The 25,599-nt window shown below is 54.8% G+C and overlaps 1 protein-coding gene across 6 annotated transcripts in view; it reads right to left on the bottom strand.

Moving 5' to 3' along the window:
• WNT3 (Wnt family member 3) overlaps positions 1-25,599 on the bottom strand; it is a 54,454-nt gene that overhangs the window by 7,628 nt on the left and 21,227 nt on the right. For all 6 annotated transcript variants that reach the window (XR_013406985.1, XR_013406984.1, XR_013406983.1 and 3 more), the window contains exon 2: positions 3,254-3,495. Coding sequence is in view for 1 of the 6 variants with exons in the window: in XM_028836978.2 (XP_028692811.2) it covers positions 3,254-3,495 (242 nt within the window). In the remaining 5 variants the exon portion in view is untranslated. The remainder of the gene's footprint in view (positions 1-3,253; positions 3,496-25,599) is intronic.

Raw genomic sequence — 25,599 nt, 5'->3', positions numbered from 1 at the left:
ACCTTCCCAAAGTCCAGAGACCACCCAGGACAGGCCTGAGCCCTCCCACGCCTGAGTGAGCTCCAGGTCTGTGAGGAGGGAGGCCTGGGAATCTACAGCCTAAACCTGCCCAGGCCCACCCCTTCCGCACCCGGATGCATAGGGGCGACCCCTCTCATTTTCTCGGTCTCTGTCGCCCTTTTTGTAAAATGGACACAGCTTCCCTCTGCCCCTAGAGCCTCTCACCAGGAGGGTAATGGCCCGTGCCTCAGTCTCCCCATCCCCATTCTCCTGCCCTCACTCCCAGACACGGCCAAGCCCTGCCCAGAAGGGTAGAGACACGGGGCAATTCCCCTGGTTCTATCCCAGGGTCCAGCACAGGGCAAGGGGAGACTGTCAGGGGTGTGCTCCACCCTCCTCACAACGGTCATCATCTCTGCATGTGCTTCATTCACATAGAAAGTTTTACTCATCTTATAGATGTGGACATTGACGATCAGGGAGGCCAAGCCTGCAAGACCTGCAGCCCAACCCTCTCTCTCCTCACGGCAGGACCCCGGAGCCGGAGGTGACCCGCCACCTGGCACAGGCTGCGAAACACCGGGCCGGCCTAGTCGGCAAAATTGGTCATAAATGTGACCAAATTTATTTAGAAGCCAGGCGCCCTCCTCCTCTCCTGGGCTGTGGGCCGAGTGCTGCAAGAAGGAAACCCGGGACCCCTCGTGGCTCCCGCGGCCGCTCTCCGCGGCCCCCACGCCCTCCTGCGCCACCTACAGAGGGGCCCGTCCCAGTTCCACCGACGGGAGGGCGGAGAGTGCGGAGCCGGTGCCGCCCGCGCCCCGCGCCTGCGCTGCGAAGGCCGACCTAGGGCTGCGGCAACGGGGCCCGAGGTCCCGAGTCCAATTGTGCTCCCGGCCCCGGGGTCACCGCCGCGCCGCTCACTCGCCCCAATCCCAGCCGCCCCAGCCCTCGGGGCGCCCCGGGGAAGAGGGGCCGAGGGCATGCGCCCCTCGTTTCCGGTCGGCCCGCGGCGGCAGCGGCGCCCGGGCCCCGGGCCGCGCTGGGTTCCCAGCCCCGGGAACGCGGGGGCAGCGGGGGCGGGGCGGGGATTAGCCTGGGAGCGGCGCTGACAGCCCTGCTGTGCCTTCCCCGTCCGGCGGGGCCCGCTGGGCCGCTCAATCCGCCTTTGTTCGCGCGGTGTCACACCGCATTACCCGCATAATGCGGCCGCCGGGCCCGGGCCGCCGGGCCGGCCGCCACCGCGTAGCAACGGGCGGCTCCCGCGGCCGGGCCGCGCCCCCGGCCCCGGCGCCGGGCCGCGAAATCCCCATTGAAGCGGCGCCCCCCGCCCCCGCGCCGCGCCGAATGGCCAGAGGGCGTGTGAATGGCGCGGCGACCGCAGCGGGCGCGGGGCCCGGGCCGCGCGGTGGGGGGCGGCGCTCGGGCGCTTTTCAGGCCGCCCCGACCCCTCCGGCGCCCGCCCCCGCCCCTGCCCCGCCCCTCCCCGCCCCGCCCCGCCCGGGGAAGCGCCTAGGGCCAGCCGCGCCGCCGCCGCGCCTCGCCCCTTCCGGCCGCCGACCCCGCCGCCCCCAGACTCGCGGAAGACGCGCGCCCCGGGCTGCGCGAGCCCCTGCTTCCCGGGTCTCAAAGCGGGGGGCAGAGATTAACCCTTGGCCGTCCACGCGGCTGGGGTGTACGGACTCGCTGGGGGCGGGGTGCAAACATGGAGCCGGAGCTGGGCGCGAACCTGGGTTCAAGGCCCGGGCTCTGGGCACCGACTGGGGCGCGTATGCGCTCGCGGCGTCTTCCGGGATGCTCTCCTCGCCGCCGCCAGCCAATTCCCAAACTCTCGGGCACACATCGCCCCTCCCGCCGCAACCCAAACCTGTCCTCGGGCCCTCTAGGGACCGGGGCATGTGCCAGAACCTACGGCGGTGACTTAAAACGTTCAACGCGGAGTGAATGGGCAGCGCACCCAGACTCGCTTTCCCCTGGCTTTTGGCCGGAGACTGGAAGAGCGATCAGAGGTGACTCGCTTTTGGGGAGCGCGTCTAGACGCAAGGCTGTTTGATTCAGCGCTACCTGGCCCGAGGAGGGGCACCGGAAAGCGCTGAGACCAACACACCGACAAGATCGAGTTTGAAATGCAAACCGCCGCCACTTGGCCCCAATTAAGAGGCCAAATCTTTTATGTCAACACGGAATAATTAGTTTTGGTAATAGAAGCGTAAACAGAATCATCATCCATTGATTTGCTAATTACCCTCCTGTCCCATGACAATAGCCCGGACTTTGCCTGTAGGTGGGAAAGACCCTGTGCACCTGAGGCACCGGTAAAAGGGAACTGCACTCTAAAATGGGGGTGGTCAGTTTCCCCCCACCCCACCCAGCACCCCACCCCTTCACCCGAACGTCAGATCCCTTTTCTTTCTGGCTGTACAGGCAGCTCCCATTCATTCCCTAGCTTCTAATAGGAGGGAGGGCTAGGCTCAGCAGTTTGGGTGGCAGAGCAACTCTGGCGGTGGCCAGCCCAGCCGGGATCGTTAAATTCCTGGACACTGCCGTTCCACAAAGAGCTGCCCATCTTCCACCCAGTCCGTGAGCCCCCAAGGCCCCTTCTTGGGAGCAGTTGTCCCACTTAGCATCCCTCCCAGGGCCTCCAGGTTCAGTCAAATCACGTGGTTCCCTGTCCACTTGAGGTACAGCCAGTTAGGCTCCCAGGCGGCAAGATGGCTGGAAAGTTACCCAGAGGCCAGTGCACCCTCTAGCCCCACCATGATTCCTGGCCTATCCAGCTGACAGTGCATGAGGATGAACAGAAAGAGGGGCTCTTGGGGGCAATGCAATGCTATGACAGCACCAGGCAGCTTCCTCGGCTCCTGAGGACTTTCTAGATGGGAGGGACCTGGGGGTGGCAATGCTCTCAGTCCCACCCCAAAGCGGTATTTGCATAGCACTTAACACAGCACTGGGAAAATGTCACAAATGTCCACAGCAGGAGCCTGAGGCTCCCACTGTGCAAAAGCCAGGAAGGAAGTCTGTGGCCTTCTTGGTGTCAGCCCTCAAACCTCAGGATCCTGGAGCATCTCAAGGCGGCCCAGCCCCCAGCAGTGCCTGGGAAGGTGTGGCAGTTATGCAACCAAATTTATCACCCTCCCAGAGGGACCCTGGCTTCAGAGAAGAGGCACCCTTACTGGGGTGGAAGGGCATACAGTCCTGATCCCTCCCCCCACCCACCCCCTTACCCCCCTGCCCCTCAGCCCTGAGGCAGTACCTTTGTCGAGGACGGGCCCAAAGATGGCCAGGCTGTCATCTATGGTGGTGCAGTTCCAGCGGCGGCCCCGGAACTGGTGCTGGCACTCCTGGATGCCCAGCTTCACGCCCTCGGCCACGCTGGGCATGATCTCGATGTAATTGCGGCAGAAGCGCAGTTGCTTGGGGACCAGGCCTGGGATGGAGCCGCAGAGCAGGGGCTGTGAGCCCAGAGATGTGTACTGCTGGCCCAGGGCCAGGGACCTGCAGGCAGACAGAGGGTAGTGACACTGCGGGCACAAAGCACAGAGCCCATCCTGGGCTCCATGGATGCTTTGTGAACCCCCCAGCGTAGGTGGAGAGGCAGAGGGCCTGTGCCCTGGCACCTGAATGTGCTACCTTTGACCTCAGGAGCGTGCCACCCCTCAAAGTGCAGAGCTCTGACCCAGGCAAGTCAGCCCTCTGGCTGTATCCAGCTTGCAGGGGATGGGACCAGCAGAAACCGCTTGTGGGGGCCCTTGGGGGCAATGCAAAGCCATGAAAAGAGGTTTGGACTAGAAAGATGGTATTTGGGGCCCAGATCCAGTCCTTTCCAGGTTCTGGGTCCAGCTTCGCTTATGGGCATTGAAGAGATCAGGCTGGGCAATTTCCAAGGCAGTCCAGGATACTGGGGCCACATGGACACTTCCAGTGACTCATGGGACACGCACGTGTGCGTGAGCGCGCGCACACACACACACACCCCCCACCCTTGGCAATACCCTCAGCCTCTTCCCCACGATGCTGCCAGCCCAGCCCAGAGCCTCCCAGTGTCTGCCCAAGGAATCGCTGGCTTGCATCAAGCCCTTTGTCTACCAGGGCCTCCATGACCATCTTTCCAGTTCCCTAAAAGTTTCTAGAGCTCCACCTCTTTTCTCATGAGAGACTGGAGCTTGGCTTTGTTTCAAAACAAGTTTAGCACCAAGTCAGAAGGGAGATCTCAGATCTCACTGCCCACACCCAACACCAGGTGACTGGTCAATTCACTCCATTCCTCTGCCCCTCAATTTTCAATCAATATTCCATCAACTCTCTCAGGTTTTATAAAGAGTCAGCGACAGAAAGAATGACCTTATGGGGTGGGGTAGAAGAGTTTAAAATACTAGAAAACCAAGGTTGGAATTGATACTTTTCCGTTCCCTCCCTTCAGCACAGGAACAGCAGAAATGACATTTTGTGGGAGAACCTGAGAAAATGACCCGTGAGTGTCAGTGGCCTTTAAGGACAATTGCAATCTGCTGTATGACCAGGGGCAGTGTGAGCTGGAAGAAGGAGCCCATCTCCTCTCCCAGTGTGTCCAGCACTGACCAAGGCTTTGGTCCAGCATTGGCCTAAGTCAAGTTTCCCACAAAAAGTGATGAGCAAAAGCCTCGGAAAGAGGGGCCGGGAGAAGACCCCATGGAGCAGGGTCCAGCTTTTCTGTGTACTTTTTAGTACACAAAAGCTTGTGGGCTAGAGGCAGGGCCGAGTCAAACATCTGCCATTTAGCAACTGTTACTGCGTGCCAGGCACTTTATATGCAAGATTTCTGATCAATTCCCGAACGTGAAGAGCATCACTATCTCCTGGATGAGGAAACTGAGGTTTAGAGAGTACATTTGCTTGCTTAAGGCTTTTTGGTACCCTGCCCTGTCTGCAGGGCTGCAAATGTCCCCATTGAGCCTCCCTCCGGGCTCAGGCTGCCCCTCCTGTCCTCTTGAGCAGCACATCCAGCCCAGCCCTGCTGTGCCAGCTGCCCCCACAGCCCTGCAATCACTGGAGGAGAAACTGAGGGAGGGTTCAGTGCAGACAACTCGGCCTTGCACCATCCTAGATGGGCGGCTCAGGAGCAAGATACAGGGAAGAAGCCCGGACTGTCCCCGCTCCTTCCTCTGGTGTTTGGGACCCAAAGCCCTGTGCAGAACCGCTGCAGTGAGGAGCTGAGGCAGGAGTGAGAGGCACTCAGAGACCCTTCCTCTGCCCTCCTCCTCCCCTTCCCGTTGCCTTTCTGCCTCCTCCTTCCTCCCCCTCTCCCAGCCCTTGCTTTATACCTTCTGCAGGCCTGGGCACCCTCAAGCTAAACTGGAAGCTGAGCCCTGGTCCAACAGCAGAACCCACAGGAGGAGCCCTAAGGGAGCACTAAGCCCATCATACAGATGAAAAACAGAGGCCGACCAGGCCAGGTGGCTCACGCCTGTAATCCCAGCTACCCAGGAGGCTGAGGCAGGAGAATCGCTTGAACCTGGGAGGTGGAGGTTTCCGTGAGCCAAGATCACGCCACTGCACTCCAGCTTGGGTGACAGAGGAGACTTCATTTCAAAAAAAAAAAAAAAATAAAGAAATAAAGAAAAAGAAAGCCGGGCGCGGTGGCTCACGCCTGTAATCCCAGCACTTTGGGAGGCGGAGGCGGGTGGATCACCTGAGGTCGGGAGTTCGAGACCAGCCTGACCAACATGGAGAAACCCCGTCTCTACTAAAAATACAAAATTGGCCAGGCATGGTGGCACATGCCTATAATCCCAGCTACTAGGGAGGCTGAGGCAGGAGAATTGCTTGAACCTGGGAGGTGGAGGCTGCGGTGAGCTGTGATGGTGCCATTGCACTCCAGCCTGGGCAAACAAGAGTGAAACTCCATCTAAAAAAGAAAAAAGAAAAAAGAAAAAGCACAGAGCACACACCGTCAAAGAGGAGCAACTTGTGCAAGGCCACACAGCCATATCCACAGAGCCAGGCTGGCTGGCTCAGGGGACTGAGGAGTCGGGGGGCCCACGCTGGCAAGGCGGCTCCTCACCCACCTCTCCAAGGGCCTCCCTGCTTCCTCCCAGGTGGGTCTTCACAGCCCAGCAGAGCACCTGAGCTCTGGCACACTGCCTGGCATGGCTTGATTGGCCGCAAAGGCCAGAGTGCTCCCCAGACATCTCCAGGAAGGAGATGCCACTGAGCCCTTCCTGCTGTGCAGACGCAGTCTCTCCTCTGCCCCACAGGGATTTCCTTCTGTCCCCGCAGTTACATGGACACTGGCAATACTAATGACAACTATTTATGTAGTACCTGCTCTGTGCCAACACTTCAAATACATGATCTCACTGAATCCTCACAGCAACTCTGAGAGGTCAGCATTGTCATCCCCGTTTTACAGATGAGGAAACAGGCATGGAGAAGTTGGGTGACTTATGCAAGGAAGTGGCTGAGCCAGAATTCAAGCCCTGGATTTGTCTGACTCCCAGTGTGATGTCCTCTGAGAACAATTCCTGAGCCTCAGACATGATGAGCTGTTTTCCCTCTTTCCACCAAACCCTGTCTCCTTGCTGTTGCCCAGGTCCCACCAACTGTGGACCTGGGAGCCATGGTGCCAGGGTCCCATCCAGTTCTACCACTTCCTAGCTGCTGATCTCAGCAATTTTCTTAACTTCTCTATACCTCAGTTTCTTTATCAGTAAAATAGACACGACAGGAGGAATAAGTGACACAATCCAGTGTGTGGCAAGTGGGAGGCCCTTGCTAGATGGTTGTTGCTATGGTTACGGTGTGTTTGGAGCTGTCCCCAGCACTTTGTTCCCTGCCTTGTCACCAACCTCATTTCTTCCATCCTTGCATCCCTGACTTGGTAGAACACATCAGAAATCTCAGCCCCTTCCCATCCAACACTGAGAAGGATGCCTGGATCAGACCTCAGTCCTCACAGGGGTGGCAGAACAAAGACAGTTGTGATCTGGCTGAGGGTTCAAGGTCACTCAAAGAGTGCAGGCAAAAGGACATTTTCAGGATGCTCCATTCAAAGGCTTCAGTTCAGATGGGGACATCCTGCGAGTAATTAGCAAGGCCTCTGGCAATGGGGCTTAGCTCCTGGGCCAGTGTCGGAGACTAATGAGGCAGTGGCCATGGGATTGATTTCTGCAGGATGGCTGCCCTCCCCCGAACATGCCCGGCCACCCCCACCCTGAGCCTCCTGCCCCCACACTGCTGAAATTCCACCATTGCGGACACATTACTTTAACTCGCCACTCCTATTCTCCATTATTGAAGTACACGTTCCACCGAGGGAGGCGGCACAGTGAGTCTCATGCTCCTGGATTCTTTGTGCCAAAGTGCGTGTGGCTTTGACGGATTTGCCTAGCCAGCTGAACAACTTCAGCGGGGCTGTTTCACACTTCCACACCTTTGCACACGCTGAGCCCTCGGCTCATAGCACCTCTCCGCTGCCAGGCCCCCAGGAAATATCCTGCCCTTCCTTCGAAACCTGATTCCTAGGTCGCCACCATTCTAAAGGCTTCTGTGAGCTCCCAGACAGAAGTCACCTCTCCTCCGCCTGAGTCTTTCCTATACCTAATTCAAACCTTCTTATCCCAAAGTGCTGAACTGATTTGTTTCCAATTCCATCTGGCTGTGCCGGTCTCCGTGTCCAAGAAGAGAGGTAGTATGTTCTCCAGTTATTCCCCAATCCCTCCCCCATCACACACACACACACACACACACACACACACACACCCCAGCCCACTCCGCCTTCCAAAGGGCCGGGCACATGCTAGGTATTCGCTGATTCTGGAGGAAAGGAATGAAGAACTCTTCCAAAGGACCAGCCTGATGCCCCTCACTCGCCAGACCTCCCGGCATCCGGAGCTTCCACCTACACACAGGACAAGACTCCTTGGTTCCGCTGAGGAAGTTCCTACGTTTAGGATCTGAAATGATGGCCAGGCTCCCAAGAGGGATAGAGACCTGCCTGGCACTGGCAGCTGGTGAGGGGGAGGGCGGAGGACCCTGCCAGGCCTTCGCAGCTGGGTCAGGGGCTATTTATACCCAACTCCTGGCCTGGTCCTTCCCTTCCCTAGGGCCCTGCCACCCTCCTCCTGAAGCTGGCTCATCCTCCACTCTGACCACCCACTGCCCAGCTGGGCTGAGGACAGACACGGGCAGCCAGGCGGATGGGCTGGGGTGCACTGCACAACAGGCTGCCTGTGGAAACTTTGGTACTGACCCCTTGGAGTGAAATATTCCTCTCCAAATAAGCCAGACCTAAACCTCGTGCGTGGCCTCATCTAACTCCCACCCCCTACCCCAGTTCTGTGCCTCTACCCTGAGGATGCCTGCTGTGGCCAGAGGGCTGCAGGGGGCCTGCATGGTGAGCACAAGGCAGAGAGGACATTTTTTTTTCTATTTTTGAGACAGAGTCTTGCTCTGTTGCCCAGGCTGGAGTGCAAAAGCGTGATCTAGGCTCACTGCAACCTCCACCTCCTGAGTTCAAGTGATTCTCCTGCCTCAGCCTCTCAAGTAGCTGGAATAAGAGGCATGTGCCACCACGCCTGGCTAATTTTTGTATTTTCAGTAGATTTTTGCAATATTGGCCAGGCTGGTCTCAAACTCCTGACCAAGTGATCCACCTGCCTCTGCCTCCCAAAGTGCTGGGATTACAGGTGTGAGCCACCGCGCCCGGCCATAGAGAGCATTTCTAATCAGTGAATTCAGGTCAGCCTGGATCCTGCATTGACTTACGCACCTAACATATGGTGAGACACCTAAAGGCACCCTGTGCAGGGCATCCCGCGTGGTCTGACACTGGGATTGCTGGCCTCAGATGCTGCCATCCACCCAGCGACGGCCAATCCCCTGCTGATGGGGGTCCGGCTGCTGCCAGGAACCCCCACTGTGCTGCCAGCGCCCACTCCCCTGAGTGATCTATTAGGGTATGCAGCCCTGCACCCATCCAGGTGGCCTCCCAGATGGAATCACACACAATCTCCCTCCTCTACCCTACATACAGAACATATGAAAAGGAGCCCTGTCCCTCAAAAAGTTAAACAGAGAATCACCCTATAATCCGGCAATGCCATACCTGGTATATGCCCAAAAGAGTTGAAAATGAGGACTCCAACAGACACCTGTACACCAGTGTTCACAGCAGTGCTACTCACAGCAGCCAAAAGGTAGAAACAATCCAAGAGTCCTCAGCAGACGAATGGATAAACAACAGGTGGCCCATCCATACAACGGGACCTTATTCAGCCAGAAAAAGGAAGGAAGCGGGTGTGGTAGTGGTAATCCCAGCACTCTGGGAGGTCGAGGTGGGTGGATCACCTGAGGTCAGGAGCTCAAGACCAGCCTGGACAACATGATGAAACCCCATCTCTACTAAAAATACAAAAATTAGCTGGGCCTGGTGGCGCATGCCTGTAATCCCAGCTACTCAGGAGGCTGAGACAGAATTGCTGGAACCTGGGAGGCAGAGGTTACAGTGAGCCAATTGCGCCACTGCTCTCTAGCCTGGGCAACAGAGCAAGACTCTGTCCCCCCGCCCCCAAAATAAGGAATGAAATTCTGATGCTTCTGATGCAAGCTGCAATGTAGAGGAAACTTGAAAACAAGCTAAGTGACAGCAGCCACACACAGAAGGACAAATGCTATATGATTTCACTTACATGAGGTTCTAGATAAAGACACTCCAGCTTGGGCAACAAAAAAAAAAAAAAAAAAAAAAAAAGGAATGAAATTCTGATGCAAGCTACAACGTAGAAGAATCTTGAAAACAAGCTAAGCGACAGCAGCCAGACACAGATGGACAAACACTGTATTATTCCACTTACATGAGGTGTCTAGGTAAATTCATAGGGACAGAAAGTAAAACAGAGGTTGCCAGGGGCTCTGGAAGGGAGAGAGTGGGAAGTTACTGCTTAATAAGTACAGTGTTGGGGTGATGAAAACAGACGGTGGTGATGGCCGCACAGCATTGGAATGTACTTAATGCCACTGAATAGTACACTTTAAAATAGTTAAATAGCAAAATGTAAAAAAATAAAAGGAGGGGAGGTGTTTGCATCCCCAACCTCCAACTCCCCCCCTACAGCCCCTCTGCAGGATGAAATTCCAGAGCCCCGGGTCTAGTCTAATTCCCTCTTCCTCTGTATGGGAAGATTGAGACCCAGAGAGGGTTTGTCATTTTCCGGGGTCACACAGCTGGCTGCCCGGGAGGTGGGAGGAGAACCCAGGGCTCACGATTCTTTTACCCACCAGGCTCCTAACCTGGGGGTGATGAATGCACATTCTCAGAGGCTTCTCTGGGGCTGGGCACAAAAGGGACCCACCTGGCTCCACATGGGTGGGGCTGTAGAAGGTGGACCCAGGGGCTGCGGCCCAGGGAAAGGCTCCCCTCCTCCCTCTGGTCTCAGGATGCCCTCCAGGGCCAAGCCTCCCCTAGTCATGCCTTCTTTGCAGAAGCGGGCCCTTTGCCCTCACCTTTCTCCATGCGGAAACCTAACCATCTCTGCCGGCCTCAAAGGGGAGGCATCTGAAGACTCTGGTCTGAAGATCTAGTGTCTCTTAAAACGACTGACATGGCTGCTGAGAGTGAGAGGAGGAGGGAAGGTGAGGAGAGGGAGTCAGAAACTACCTCTCCTGTGGTCATTTTTCTCTCCCTGCAGTGGGGGCTACAGTGCTCCTGTCAACCCCACAACAGCCCAGGGCCAGGTGCTCCACCTGCTGGCTCCTGGGCAGTACTGGAAAAAGGCCCAACCTGTTCCTGGGCCCAGAGGGGCTCCACCCTCCACGGAAACTTCTAGAAGGGAAAGGAAAGGTTTGAGGAAAGAGCAGGAAGTAAGGAACCAAGCGTTGGCTTTGGAACTCAGGCCACTACCTTTCCACTTAGGTCAAGAAGCCGTTCAGGATTGGCAGATGTCAGGACAGGGAGCCCAGCCAGTTCAGGGGCACGTGTGCATGCCATGGGGCTGGGCCTGGTGGGCTCTGACACACCCACCTCCTGGAGCTTCCAAGAAGCTTACACCCATAGTGACGAGGCAATCACTGCTGAGGAGGAGGCAGGCCACAGGCCTGGACTGGAGGCGCTCACCTGGCTGCTTGGCAGGGGGCTTGTGACAAAGCCAGAGAAACCTAGCTCAGGATTCCAGCTGCCACTGTTCCTTGCCCTCCTGGAACACAAGTGCACCCTGCGGGTACTGAGCACAGGTCTGGACCTTGTCAACATTTCAGTACAGGGCCAAGGGTAGGGGGTTTCCTCTGAGCCCAAAGGGGCTCAGGTGGGGCTGTGTCCTGTGGCTCTGGGAGAGTGCCGAGGTGCCTCAGGGGGTGCCTTTCATCGAAGAAGTGGGAGATGTCTCCGGGCCTTGCCATTAGGGGCTAGTTCATTCTCTCAACAGGGGGCAGGGGCCCTCTGGCTCGCCTGCATCTCCAGCAGGGGTGGGAGCACCCTTGCCTATGTCTAGGACAGGAAGGGAAGGGTGAGGGTGGAGTGGGTGCAGGCCCTGAGCTGGGACCCATGATCTTGAAATGAAACCTTGAAGGAGCAGCTGCCCGGGCTCTAAGCCCAGTGGGCTCCTATCTTGATTTAGCCCCAGCTGTCAAGACTGGGGCCTGGTGATTTGTGGAGTCAGAGGAAGTTCCTGTCCTTCAGAGAGCAGCTTAAAGCCTGGCTTTGGTAAACAAAGTCATTCACCGCCTATTCACTCAACACACATGAACTGAGTGATGACTCTCAGCCTGGCAGAGTTCCAGGTCTGGGAACATGGAGATGAATGAATCCACACCTGAGGAGCACCCAGCCCAGGAGGCTGCTGTCAGTAACAGACCAACAAGCATTTCTTGAGCACCTACTAGGTCTGGGCACTTAACTGAGTGAGACATGGTCCCAAGGCACTTGTAACTTTCAGCTCCAGTAACCTCTGGGCCAGAGGGTGCATGGTCAGGGCGAGTGATCTCCAGGAACGGGGGCAAGTGGGTCCTCACTACCTCTGGAGGGCTCCGTGTGGAACAGTGACTGAGCTGGAGAAGGATGGCTAGGGGCACTCAGGTGGTGCCAGGTGGCAAGGGGACAGCTCCAGACAAGGGGGCATGTCCCCCCACGCCAGGGTCTAGGAGCCACACAGAGGAGCAGAGGAAGGGAAGCAGCTAGAGAGGGGCCCTGAGTGCCAGGCATTATCGGACAAACTAGCACCTTCCTTAGCTGGGCTTTGGAATATTGTCCTGTCAGTCATGTGCAAAACGAGACAAGAGGTGGGTGCTGGGAAAGCGGCTGGGAAGCGGGGTTGCATGGATGCTAAGGAGACTCTGGGGCCTGGGGATCCAATGCAACCTCCCAGGGCCCAGCTCTCATTGTGCAACTGGGCCAAGACCCATGCGCCTAGGTCACCGGGGTCTGTGGCAGGGGATGGGCCCCCTGGCCAGCTCAGGACAGTGGCTTCAGGAACAGACAGGAAGCTGTGAATAAGGACTAGTAGCCATTTGATCCCATGAGAAACAGGAGGAAGGAGGAAAGTATGGCCAAGGTTTTGAGCCAGGATGACCAGGAAGATGGAGATGGTGTCCGCCAAGATGGGAAGGTAAGAAGCAAAGCAGCTTTGGGAACAAGACGAGGAAGTGTGTGGGGGAAGAGAGACTTCCAGGCACCACATAGAGACAGAGCTGGGCCCAAGAGGGAAACAGAAGCTAGAAATCCATCTGGGGATGCTTGTCTAGGAGCAAAAAGTTGAATTATACTTTAGGCCCGATCTTGGCTGTGGGCACACAGGTGGGGAGACACTGAGCCTCACGGTGGGGGCAGTGATGCCATATGCCAAGGGGTGGGGTCACCAGGGAGGGGCTAGGGGCCGAGGTGCACCGTGAGTGCAGCAGGAACAGAAAGGTGAGGTCTGGGGGTGACTCTGAGTGGAAAGGGATATCCCAGGCAGTGATCCACACCACAGGAGAAAAACCCACGCACGTGGAGAAAAGATAACCAAGTAAAAAGCTATTCCTTCCCCTCAGGCAGGAGCCCCTGAGGACAGGCCCCAGGAGCCTGGGAAACACACTAGCCCTGCTGGCCAAATGACCACTTCTACATTCTGTGAGCGACTTTAGCAGCTCGCTTCTAAAGGTTCCCTTTCAGGACCACGAGGGGCCATCCGAGGAGGTGGCACAGCTCCGCTGCCAGGGACCACCTGAGAGTCCACGGTTCTGGGCAGCCATGGGGAGAAGGAAAAGGTGCAGGCAGAAGCTCAAAGCCAAGGGTTTGGCCACAGACTATACCCCAGTCAGAGGGAAGAGGCTGTGGGCCCTGCGCTCCATCCCAGGGAGCCCTGTGGGATGTTTCTTTGGGGAGAAAAGGGAAGGGAGGGAAGGGGTGTGGAGGGCGGGGCAGTGCCTGGGCTGGAATGTTGCAGCTTCTGTTCTCCAAAGCAACTCCCGGAGCGCCTGCCTGCGGCTCTGGCTGATCTGATAAGATGTGACAAGACGGCCTGAAAAATGTTGAAACCTGTAAAATGTTTAAACCTGTTTTTTGTTGTGTTGTGAGCATGAAGTGCTTTTTCTTTCTTTCTTACCTCCACCCCCCCACCCCTACCCCACCCCTTCATTTCACAGGAAAGTGAAGTTGATAAGACTGGAAAAAGGGAGGAGGGTGCAAGAGAGGGACTGTTGCCTTCAGCCAAATTGTGGGCTGGGGCATGGAGCAGTCTGGTGGGACCTGGGGAGGAGGAAAGAGAGTGGGAACAGGAGGGAAGAGGCGGCAAGAGGTGGGAGGAGTCTAGGGTGGAAAAAGGAGGAGGACAGGAGAAGAGGGGGAGGGAAGGGTCCTGCACCCCTGGCCTGCTCAGGAGCCGCAGCCCATCCTCCCCAGGACCAAACACAGTCCCCCACTTGGCACCCCAGAAGAACCCAGGGCTGTGGGTCTCTTCCTTCAAGCAGGGGATTCACAGGGAAGGGCCTAGGCCCAGAGGGGTATCCAGAGACGGGTAAAAGGCAGGGAGCTCACTCTTCAGACCCCAGAGAGTCTCCCTGAGAGGCACCAAGCCCACAGGTTGGCACATGCTGCCTGGTGACCACAGAGGGAAGTAGCTCCCAAGGACACATGCTGAGAGCTGGGTCAGTTTCTCCACTTTGCTGCGCAGTTCAGGACTCACAGGTGAGCCCAGACGCCCTGTGCTTGCTCAGGCAGAGTCCCAGCCCTCTGCATTCAGACACGCAAAGGGGTGCCATGCTGTCTATGTTACTGAGGATGCCATCAAGGCCCAGAGGCCTATTTGGGGTCACAGCATTTCTGCCCATCAGTTTTGGGTGATTGTCATACAGCTCCCCCTAAATGTCTAGTCTTGCCAACTCAGGGGATCCTGAACATTCTAGAACATTCTAGAAACCTTGGTGGGCCCAGGTGTCTCTGGGGTGCTCATCAGTACAAAGATAGATGTTCAATAAAGACCATTTTTCTTTTCTTTTTTCTTTCTTTTTTTTTTTTGAGACAGGGTCTCTGTCACACAGGCTGCAGTGCAGTGGCACAATCACAGCTCACTGCAGCCTCAAACTACTTGGCTCAGCTGATCCTCCCACCTCAGCCTCCTGAGTAGCTGAGACTACAGGCACATGCCACTATGCTCTGCTAAGTTTTTAAAATTTTTTGTGGAGATGGAGTCTTGCTATATTGCCCAGGCTGGGTTTCGAACTCCTGGGCCCAAGCACTCCTCCCACCTCAGCCTCCCCAAGTGCTGGGATTGCAGGCTTGAGCCACCATGCCCAGCCAATAAAGGCCTGTTGAAGAAAAGTCTCTACCTGTGAATGTTTTCTTGCTATTGGAGTAGGGTGGAGGCGGTGGGTGGGGGCGAGGTAGGGGGAACAATAGGAGTTTCCTGGAAAGTCCTTAGGAGCATTCTGTAAATGGCCATGCATGTTAGTGATTCCATTACAGTGTTAGGTCATAAAATGTCAAAGCTAAGCGGGGCCTTTGACATCACCTAGTTCAGCTCCTTGGGGGAATTAAGGCCCAGGGAAGCGATGTGCCTTCCCCCCTGTTCCTCCACTGGTTGAAAGCAGTGCAGAGTGCACAGCCCGGGCATGCTGACTTCCAGCCAGAGCTTGTGTCCCTTATAGCACGCAGATCCTTCTTGAAGCCTCCCAGACCTAACCATCTGAGGGCTGGGCCTCATGCAGTACCTGCATACTATGTGCCCAAGATGTATATATAAGCTGTAGCCTCGGCTGGGCGCGGTGGCTCATGCCTGTATTCCCAGCACTTTGGGAGGCTTAGGCGGGCGGATCAGTTGAAGTCAGGAGTTTGAGACCAGCCTGGCCAACATGGCGAAACGCCCGCCTCTACTAAAAATAGAAAAAATTAACCAGATGTGGTGGCAGGCACCTGTCATCACAGCTACCCTGGAGGCTGAGATAGGAGAATCGCTTGAACCCGAGAGGTGGAGGTTGCAGTGAGCCGAGATTGTGCCACTGCACTCCAGCCTGGGCAACAGAGTGAGACTCTGCCTCGAAAGAAAAAGAAAAGATGTAGCCTCCACCCTCCTCAGTGACCCCACCTCAGTGCAGGTGACCAGTCAGCTGCAGAGTGTGAGAAGTCCCACTTGGAATTTCCAGGAATAGGGTGCTGAGGGGAAGGAAGTGGCAGAAGGCAAAGAAGACCACTTCAAAGAGGTGACATTCAAGCTGGGCCTTGAAGTTGAGCTCAGCTTGGCCAACTTTTCCTCCTGGAGCTTGGCCATCTGTTTCTTTGCCTCCCACTCCACTAAGCGGAATTCTAATTCAAACTTTTCCTAAGCCATGTTTGCATCTTTAGTTCATTTTCGCCTTGTAACATTTCTCCCCCTTCCTGAGCCCTCCACACCCGAAGTCAGTTTCCCATTTTACAGATTGGGAAATGAGAACCTTACAGAGTTAGGCTGCTGTTCTGAGAAGCCAAGTCTGCTAATTCCTACACCAGGATTTTCCCGGGTCCCCGCATTGCTATACCCTTCAAGCCAGTTCTGGTAAAAGATAAGGCATAGCCTGCCCAGCCCTCTTGTTCACGTCTGACTCCAGACTCCTATTCATCCCTCAAGGTCCCATGTTTAAATCCCCTTTTAATGTCTCCAATTTGAATTGTTCCCTCTGGCCATTTCCCTAGCTCTTATACATCCCTCAGGAGTAACCTTCAACACACTCAAGTGAATTGTCCACCGACTCCATTGATGGTGAGTTTTTTGAGAGGAGGGATTCTTTCACTCGTTTACACATGGAATCTAGCCCCTGCTTCAGCAGGCACAGCGGCCCTGTGAGGACCTCCCTGCCTCCTTTCGCTGCACTCAGCAGCCCCACTGAGTGCCCCGTCCTTTCCTTCGTCTCTCCCAGATCCCACAGGCTGTCTCCACGGTGAGCTGAGGGCAGGTGATGGCCATGGCCCCGCTGACTCTGGGCCTTTTAACACAGCTGCTAGCTCCACAGTTTTGGAGTCCTTTGTTTGAATCTTAGAAGCAGCCCAGTGGGGAACACACAAAGCTGTGCTGCTTGGCTGGGAGCTCACTCTTAGAGCAGCTCCCTAGGGCTCCTCAGAGAGCCACCAGCCTGGTGTGTGTCTTTATTCAATAAACATTCATGCTGGGTCAGGCCTTATGCTGGACGCTGGGAGCACAGTGTGTGGGGCACTCCTGGTCTTGCAAGGACTCCCAGCTGAACCTGGAGCTGCCCCGAGGGAGCCCATCCTCCTCTTTATGGTAGCCCAGAGGCCACCCACCCTGCCTTACACCTGACAGCACTGGCCACCAGGGCTGGCACCTATCTGGACTGTCCCACCCACTCCCTTATTCTATGCCCTTCAGAAAACCAAGGACAGTCCCTGACCAGCTGGCTACTGGGGTCAGGGATGCAGGTGATGCACTATGGCAGATCACTTGGGGTGGTTTTGAAAAATACAGACACCTGGGCTCCAACATCAGCATGGCAGGATCAGAGCCTCTGGGGGAGGAGACCAGGAAACTGGATCATTAAAAACCTCCACCAGAAGTGTGACAGTAGAATGGTGTGAGATGACGCAGCAGGAAGACCCCAACCTTCCCTGTGACGTTCTTTGGCCAAAGACGTTTCATCTGATCTAACCAAGCTTTGAGAGGTAACTTCTGGTTATCAGGAAACACAAGGGACAGAGGAACAAACCAAATGACACCATGGGGAAGCAACAGGACAAATTCAGAGCAGGGTTTGAACCCAGGGCCTTGCCAGCTGGAGTACTAAACCATGGCTCAGCACTTTGAGGCCACAGTGCACTGGACCCTGCCCAGGGTTCCAGCTTGGACCTCCAGCTGGGCCTGGCCCTGGCCCTGGAGCCAGCAGTGGCAGGTGCACACGCAGGAGCCAGCTGCAGGTCGGGAGGCCTCACAGGAGGTGCTGCGACCACACCCGGGTGCTCAGGGCAACGATCCCACTCTGCCTTTCAAGGTGGGTATTTCCACCACATTCCCAGGAGGGCTTCTTTGCACCGTGTCCCCCCACGGCGCTGAGGACGGGCAGGTGAAGACAGCCCTGCCCAGCACCTGGACTTCCCCCGCTCTATTTAGGGAGGCCCCACCCAAGTTCAAAGCGTTGGCTCCCCCTCCCTCGCAGCCCTGTTCCCCATCCCCAGGCGAGGCAGTCCAGAGCGAGCCTCAACATTTTCCTCTGCACCTCCTTCCCCCAACGTCATCAGTCCCTGCCGCCCATTCCTCCGCAGGGTCCTTGCTTTAGCTCCGTCCTCTCCTTATAACAGGCGCCTGGGTTTGCAAACATGCACTCAGCACCTGTTAGGAGCCGAATCTGAGTTCATTACAGACCCACACAGGACTTCATTACATATTCCAGCACCCAGCAGGGTGGGCCATTGGTTCTCATCCCTGGCTGCATAGTAAGTGGCCCTGCTGAGCTTAGAAACAAGGCTGCCTGGGCCCCCTGCAGAGAAAGGGATTTAAGCGGTCTAGATGCCCCCTCCCCTCTGTGGTAGCCTCCCTCCCTCCCTCAAGGTTGAGAAGCACTGCCCTAGGTTGCAGACAGAGCTGGGGACCTGCCCATGGCCACACCCTGGTTCCACAGCTGAGGCTCCTGGGTCCTCTGCCCTCCCCTTGGGCCCTACCTCCTACTCCCAGTACCAGTCCCTCCTTTCCAAGTTGTTAGGATCAACCCATCCCCTGTTTTCCAACCTCTGGTCTTGTCCACTTCCTCTCCCGAAGTAGCCCTCCCCCATCATCTCTCCTGGCCTCTCAGCAAATCTCCATCTTCACGGCCACAGAAGCAAAACTTTCCTGATCCAGCAGCCATGAAGAAGAAGTGTTTGGGCATGCCCCTCCGTTTCTGTGCACCTTGGCAGAAATCAGACGCCAGCTACTGTGCTCGCATTTTATGTGCGTTCCAAAACACACGCTCACCTACGTCGGAAAAGGACAAGATAAAAGATGCGTTTCAAAAGAAACCTTTCCTCCTGCAGCCTCATGTGTCATCTGGAGACCCCTGCCCAGGCCTGACTCCTCGTCTCCTCTGGGGTTTTCCTCTTTTCTTTTCCCTCTTCCTGATTTCCCCTCTTAGTTTTCTTAGCCGTGCCGTGGGGTGTATCTGTTTGTGAGTAGGTGGAAGTTCTCTCTGCGAAGGTACAGGATGCTGACACTCTTGGGGTTCAAGGTAGCAAGCCTTTCCCCTACTGGGTTAGGGGCTCCACACCTTCCTTGGTTCTTGCCTGCAGCTACATTTCCCCCTACCCCAGGACTTCGCTTACCTTACTCTTGTTTTTTTTTCTTTTCTGAGACAGAGTCTCGCCCTGTCACCCAGACTGGAGCGCAGTGGTGCGATCTCAGCTCACTGCAACCTCCGTCTTCCAGGTTCAAGCGATTCTCCTCCTGAGTAGCTGGGATTACAGAGGACCACCACGCCTGGCTAATTTTTCTGTATTTTTAATGGAGACAGGGTTTCAACATGTTGGCCAGGCTGGTCTCAAACTCCTGACCCCAAGTGATCCGCCTGACTCAGCCTCCCAAAGTTCTGGGTTTACAGACGTGAGCCACTGTGCCTGGCCTCCTCACTGTTTTCTGACCAGGAATGGCCCACTCTGCTCTGCAGAGCCTCACCTCCTCTCCTACTCCCTTCCCTCCTCTCACTGTACACAACACCCTGTCACCCCACCAGGCCAGGCATGTCCTGGTAAGGTGCTGGGGCACAGGGAATTTCTGTAATTTCTGTCTTCTGCATTCTATTCACATTCATCACAAAAGTAGGAAGGCATTTCTTCTGGGGGAAACACACTTTGTGTAGAAAAGATAAAATCTCTCTCTGGCTGGCATGGTGGCTCACGCCTGTAATCTCAGCACTTCAGAATTTTGAGGCAGGGGGATCACCTGAGGCCAGGAGTTTGAGACCAGCCTGGGCAACACAGCGAGACCCTGTCTCTACAAAATACAGAAAAACTAGCTGGGCGTGGTGGTGCACACTTGTAGTCCCAGCTACTGGGGAGACTGAGGCAGGAGGATCACTTGAGCCGAGGAGTTCGAGGCTGTAGTAAGACATGCTTGCACCACTGCACTCCAGCCTGGGCAACAGAGTGAGATCCTGTCTCTTCACAAAACAAAACAACTCTCTCTTACACACACACACACAGAAACAGCGAACATTTAAAGTCAAAAAATTCTAATTCTCTACAAATGGGATGTGTGTTCAACACAAAAGGCAAAATGCCAATGCACATTAGCTCCAGCTAAGGTTCCCCCAGGAATCACCCTGGCTAAGAGAAGGCCCAAATCACCATGGGTGGGAGGAGCTGTCCTCCACACAGAGGGGGTGATGACATCATGGAGCACCTTTATGGGGACACTCAGGCTGTGACTGAAATAAAGAACGCTTTTATAGGTGCGTACCCATGATGAATAAGATAAGGTGGCGTACATTTATTTGGGTAGAGAGTGGCTAATCAGGTAGTGAAGAACTCCACTAATTTCCTCAACTCTGTTCTAAGTAAGGTAGTAAGGGACCCTATTTACTGGGGCACTCAGAGTGGCCATTATTATTACTTTTTGAGACAGAGTCTTGCTCTGTCACCCAGGCTGGAGTGCAATGGTGCCGTCTCGGCTCACCGCAACCTCTGCCTCCCGGGTTCAAGCGATTCTCCTGCCTCAGCCTCCCGAGTAGCTGGGACTATAGGTGCATGCCACCACACCTGGCTAATTTTTGTATTTTTAGTAGAGACAGAGTTTCACTATGTTGGCCAGGCTAGTCTCGAATTCCTGACCACGTGATTTGCCCGCCTCTACCTCCCAAAGTGCTGAGATTACAGGCGGGAGCCACTGCGCCCGGCCAGTGGCCATTATTAATAATAATAATTAACATTTATTGAGCCCTGACTATGTGCCAGTTGCCATGTAAAGCACTTTACATAGAATACATCCTTTAATTTGCCAAAGAACCCAATTTGACGGATGATGACATGGGCTCAGAGAGGCTAAGTGACTTGTCTAAAGTCACACAGCTAGGAAATGGTGGCACTGAGATGGCAAATAAAGCAGTGAGGGCTGAGGGAGGTGGCTCACACCTGCAAATCCAGCATTTTGAGAGGCCGAGGCAGGAGGATCACTTGAGCTCAGATGTTCAAGACCAGCCTGACCAAGAGAGCAAGACCTTGTTTCTACTAAAATTAAAAAAAAAAAAAAAATTAGCTGGGCATGGTGGTGCCCACCTGTAGTCCCAGTTACTTGAGAGGCTGAGTTGGGAGGATTGCTTGAGCCCAGGAGGTCGAGGCTGCAGTGAGCCAAGATCGAGCCATTTTACTCCAGCCTGGGCAACAGAGCGAGACCCTGTCTAAAATAAAAATAAAAATAAATGAGGGGAGACATTTACCAGGACAGGGTTTGTAGGGAGCATGTTCACGGAGGGCTAAGGAGGAAGGGAAGGAAGCACTCAGGTCCTGCTATGCTGCTCTGGTTGCTGTCGGGGTTAACAACCCTGCAAATTCAAATGCTGGGCGCCCGCCTATCATTCTTTTTACTTTTGAATGTTGGTGCGGATATTCCTCGCTGACGGTCCATTTCTTGGGCCAGACAAGGCTGGACCCACGCCCAAGGTATTGTGGGAGGAGAGGAGACCCCTGATCTGAGGGCTGGAGGCATTTGTATGTGAGACAGGACACAGAATTTCTGGGACCAGAGAATTCAAGGTGGCAGAGGGTTAACGAGACCTCTCCCAAGACAACACGCCTAGCAGATGTTGACAAATGTGGGCAAGAGTTCCCAAGCGAGAGGCCAGGGTAGATGACACACATTCCCAGCACCTTCCAGTCTGCAAAGCATTTCCCCACACAGCTTCGCTACAAATCCTCTCAACAGCCCTCAGAGTAGAGATGCCGGCTCCACGTTACCAATGACAGACTGCCATCAGCATCCCATGCTATCGCTACTTTGCCGCTCCGTCCAGACCCCACCCTCTGGAGATAACCAGTTTATTCCAGCAGAGTGCATTTATGCGGCACCTGCTGTGTGTTCTTCACTGAACTAGGCACGACGGGGAGATAACCAAGGCAGTGTCACGCGATGAAATCTAACAGGCAGGCCATGTTCGTAGGGAACAGCAGGAGGTTAGCAAGGGGACAGCCAGCTTATAAACTCTCTGGTGGGAGGGGCGCAGGGGAGAGCAAGTGAAGGAGGACATAGAACAGGAGTGGGGGTGGATAAACCACAAGACCTCAGGGAACTGTGCCCTGAGAGAAAAGGAAGAAGATGGGCATTTCTGGGACATTGATGTCACATAAAACTCTAAAACCCAAGGGACCAAGAAGGAAGGAGGCCAGGGCCTGAGGTCCTGCTGATGAGCTTCGATCTTACCAGCGGTGAAGAGGGGTCACCATCTGTGGGGCTGAAAGAAGCCCAGTCCCTATGTGCAGGCTGGACCCCCCGACAGGACCTATCAGAGCTGGAAGGAGCCTTGGGGGTCTTCTGACCCAGCCTGCATATTGTACAGGGCTCAGAACTAAGGCCGTCTCACTGGGCTAAGGAGCCAAAGAATGTAGCGAGCTCTGAGAAGGGCTCTTCAAGGCTCAGGCTCTCCTTTGTTTGCAGAACACACTGTACCACCGTGGAGAGGATAAAAGTCTAAAATTCAGCACCTTAACCCATTCTCACACCAAACTTTCAACAGTCCTATTGGTCTGTAGATGCCTGGGAATTCCCTCCTTTTCCCAGGTCAGGAAGATCTCAACCTCCTTCTACCAGCTTCCCAGGACTTTTTTCTTTTCTCTTTCTTTCCTTTCCTTTTTTTTTTTTTTTTTTTTCTTTTTTGACAGATTCTTGCTCTGTCGCCCAGGCTGGAGTGCAGAGGTGTGATTTCAGCTCACTGCAACCTCCACCTCCCAGGTTCAAGTGATTCTTGTGCCTCAGCCTCCCGAGTAGCTGGAATTATAAGCACCTACAACCATGCCTGGCTAATTTTTGTATTTTTAGTAGAGACAGGGTTTCACCATGTTGGCCAGGCTGGTCTTGAACTCCTGACCTTAGGTGATCTGCCTGCCTCAGCCTCCCAAAGTGCTGGAATTACAGGTGTAAGCCACCATGCCAGGCCATTCCCAGGACATTTCTGAGACACCTGGTGGGAATTCTTCCCTGCTTACCTCACCTGTGTCCCTCTGAGCCACCATTTTGGCCCTCATTTCCTGCCCTCGGGGGCTGGAGCTGTTCCCTGCCAGGAATGAAGCTCCAGCCTTGTCTGTTCCCCCATAAACACCCTCTGGAATGTGTATCCGAAAACTCCTACCCCACACCAGCGCGTTTGGCCCCTCTACCAACACCCGATGTCTCACTTCCCTGGTGTGGCCAGCAGTGTGGAAAGCAGACAGCTGACTCTGTGACTTCTGGGGCTCCCATCCGAGGTGGGGAAGAACAGAAGAGCCGGCCTCTGAGGTCTGAGAAGACCTGCCGGCACGTGGGCAAAGGGATGACAGCAAATTCTTCTCCAGTGACCCTGAGTCCCTGATGCCCTGTCTAATCCTCTCAGATGTGAAGCTATGAGCCCTCAGGAACATGTGGCTACCTCTAACCCAGCTCACTTGCCTGGTTAAAAGCAACCGCGGGTGTCCAGCCTGCAAACATTTCCCAGTGCACAGGGCCCTGTGCAAGGGGCAGTGGGTGACGACACCAAGCCCAGTTCCAGGAGTGCCCTGCTGTTCTGCGGCACTGTTGACTCACAAGCAATTCTGTGGCTGTGCAGCCTCAAAGCCAGCCCCACCCGGGGATCTTTGTCTTCCTGGGTCTATCATGAAGGTGGTGGTAACCCCCAGGCCTCTCAGATAACTCCTTCTCCTTCACTTGTGCACTCTTGCTCTCTGTCTCTGTCTCTCTCTCTCTCACACACACATGCACACACACACACACACGTGCGCATACATGTTAAATCCAACCCTGCAGTCCCATGGATTTCCATTTTGTTGAGATGAATAGAGGATTAAAAAAAAGGAACTGATCAGGTTGTCGGCAGGGTAATTATCAGTAAAAAGAAACAGAGGAGCTGTCCCCTCCGCAGGTGGTAGGTGGCAGGGGGTAGGTCGCACCCTCCACGCCTGCAGGCCAGGGCTTTGTGATCTGGCTGACCTGAATCCTCATCTTATTGCTACCACCCATTACCACATCTCCTTAGGAGGACTAACAACTTCCTAATGAGGAAAATTCACCCACTTCAAAGAGGCTGTGGGGAGGAATAATGGAAATGATGTAGCTAAAGCTCTTATCACAGTCCCTGGCATGTAGTAGGTGCACAATAAATAGTGGTTGCCATTGTCATAGTGTTAATAAAGACCAATGACACCCTCTGTGCCAGGCACTGTTTGTGTGCTTGCCGCATATTAACTCCGTAATAATTCCTTTAGGAAGGTATGTTATCATCACCCCTCTCTCGGTGGGGAAACTGAGGCAGAGATTGGCCCACATTACCCAGCTAATTAGGGGTACATCTGGTCTGGCTCCAGAGGCTGAAGACTTAACCACAGTGTTCTCCTGCCCCTCTCAGAAGGAATCGGATGAGAGATCCCATCTGTATGTCCCACTCGGGGCACACAGAGAGGCAAGTGCAACTTGGTTCCTGCCCCGCAGGGGCTCCCAGCCTCAATGGGTGACAGATCCTAAAAAATGCAACTACAGGGGGGCCTAAGACGGGAGAGTGATTCGCCGGCCAGACAGCCCGGTGTCCCCTGGTGCAAGATGAGCGGTGCCTGATCAGTCCCTGGTTCCTGACTGCTGCATAGGAGAGGGGCTCAGCTGGATGGCTGACTGAGCGGTTGACTGCTTCATTCATTCATTCCTGAGTGCATTGGTTCATTCCTTCAACGCAAGCCCCTCCAGAAAGGATGGTCTGGACGGAACGGGTTCACACAGGATGATTACAACAGAAGTCAGAGGACTCTCAGCTCGGTTACCGAGGAAAGTAAGACCACAAAACCAAACTGACTGAAATAGGCAGAAGACTCTTCTCGATCCCATCTTCCAAGTGGGTAATCGTTGTTACTTGTTGGGGGAAAAGGGCTCCGGGGTTAAATACTTTTGGAAAACAAGTTAAACAAATAAAAACGGGTCACACGGGCAGGGCCTCTCAGTGCTGCGACTATGCTAATGAGCTGCTAATATTCAAATGAGCACGGTAAACACCAAGAGGCTCCAAGTTGCCTGTGGCGATTGCTAAGTTTATTTGACTCCAGAAGCCTTTCTCAACAGGATTATGTGGGGCTGATGTTATAAGAAACATACTATCTGATGTCCTGCTCTGGCCCAAAAGCTGTCTGGAAAAGCTGTTCCAAAAAGCTGGGAGAGAGTGGAAGTGAGGCTGGGAGGACACCCAGGAAGATGGCAGCTCCAGGCTGGGTTTTGAAAAATCCTGGGAAGTTCAGGGCCAGGTGGAGGAGGGAAAGGAAAGAGTTTTCCAGTAGGGAACAGGGTCCTGAGAGAAAGATGGTAAAGGCCCAAGGCAGTGGAGTCCTCAGGAGTGGGCTTGCCCCAGGTGGGAAGGAGGGCCTTGGGCTATGGGAAGAGCAGTCGCAAAGGTGAGAGCACAGATGGGCACAAGCTCTTTGGAAAACAGTTTGGCATCATCTTGTGAAGCCGAACATTCACGCATCCTGCAACCTAAAGTTCCACGCCTAGGCAGGTACCTCCATGAACACCTTTCCCTGCTGTGCACAGCGAGACGCACATCCATGGCCAGGAGACAAAATAGATAAACTGCATATTCTAATGATGGACTATTACGCCGCTGTGAGCATGTGAGAACTACAGCAAGATCCAGGAACAGTCTGAAACTTAGAAACACAATGCCGACAGAGAAGAGCTCAACATAGAGGACCACATACAGTATAACACCATTTTTATAATGCTAAAAATATGCAAAATAAAACATTTCATTTAGGCATTATTACCTGGGAAAATCAGTTTTTTTGCTTGTTTTTTTGTTGTTGTTTTTTTGAGACGGGGTCTTGCTCTGTCGCCCAGGCTGGAGTGCAGTGGAGTGATCCCGGCTCTCGGCAACCTCTGCCTCCTGGATTCAAGCGATTCTCCTGACTCAGCCTCCCAAGTAGCTGGGACCACAGCCGTGTGCCACCACGCCCAGCTCATTTTTGTATTTTTAGTAGAG

The sequence above is a fragment of the Macaca mulatta genome, chromosome 16 (assembly GCF_049350105.2).
Source record: "Macaca mulatta isolate MMU2019108-1 chromosome 16, T2T-MMU8v2.0, whole genome shotgun sequence".
In the NCBI taxonomy this organism is placed as follows: domain Eukaryota; kingdom Metazoa; phylum Chordata; class Mammalia; order Primates; family Cercopithecidae; genus Macaca; species Macaca mulatta.
The sequence above is the reverse complement of the archived record's forward strand: the minus strand, read 5'-3'. Positions and strand labels throughout refer to the sequence as shown.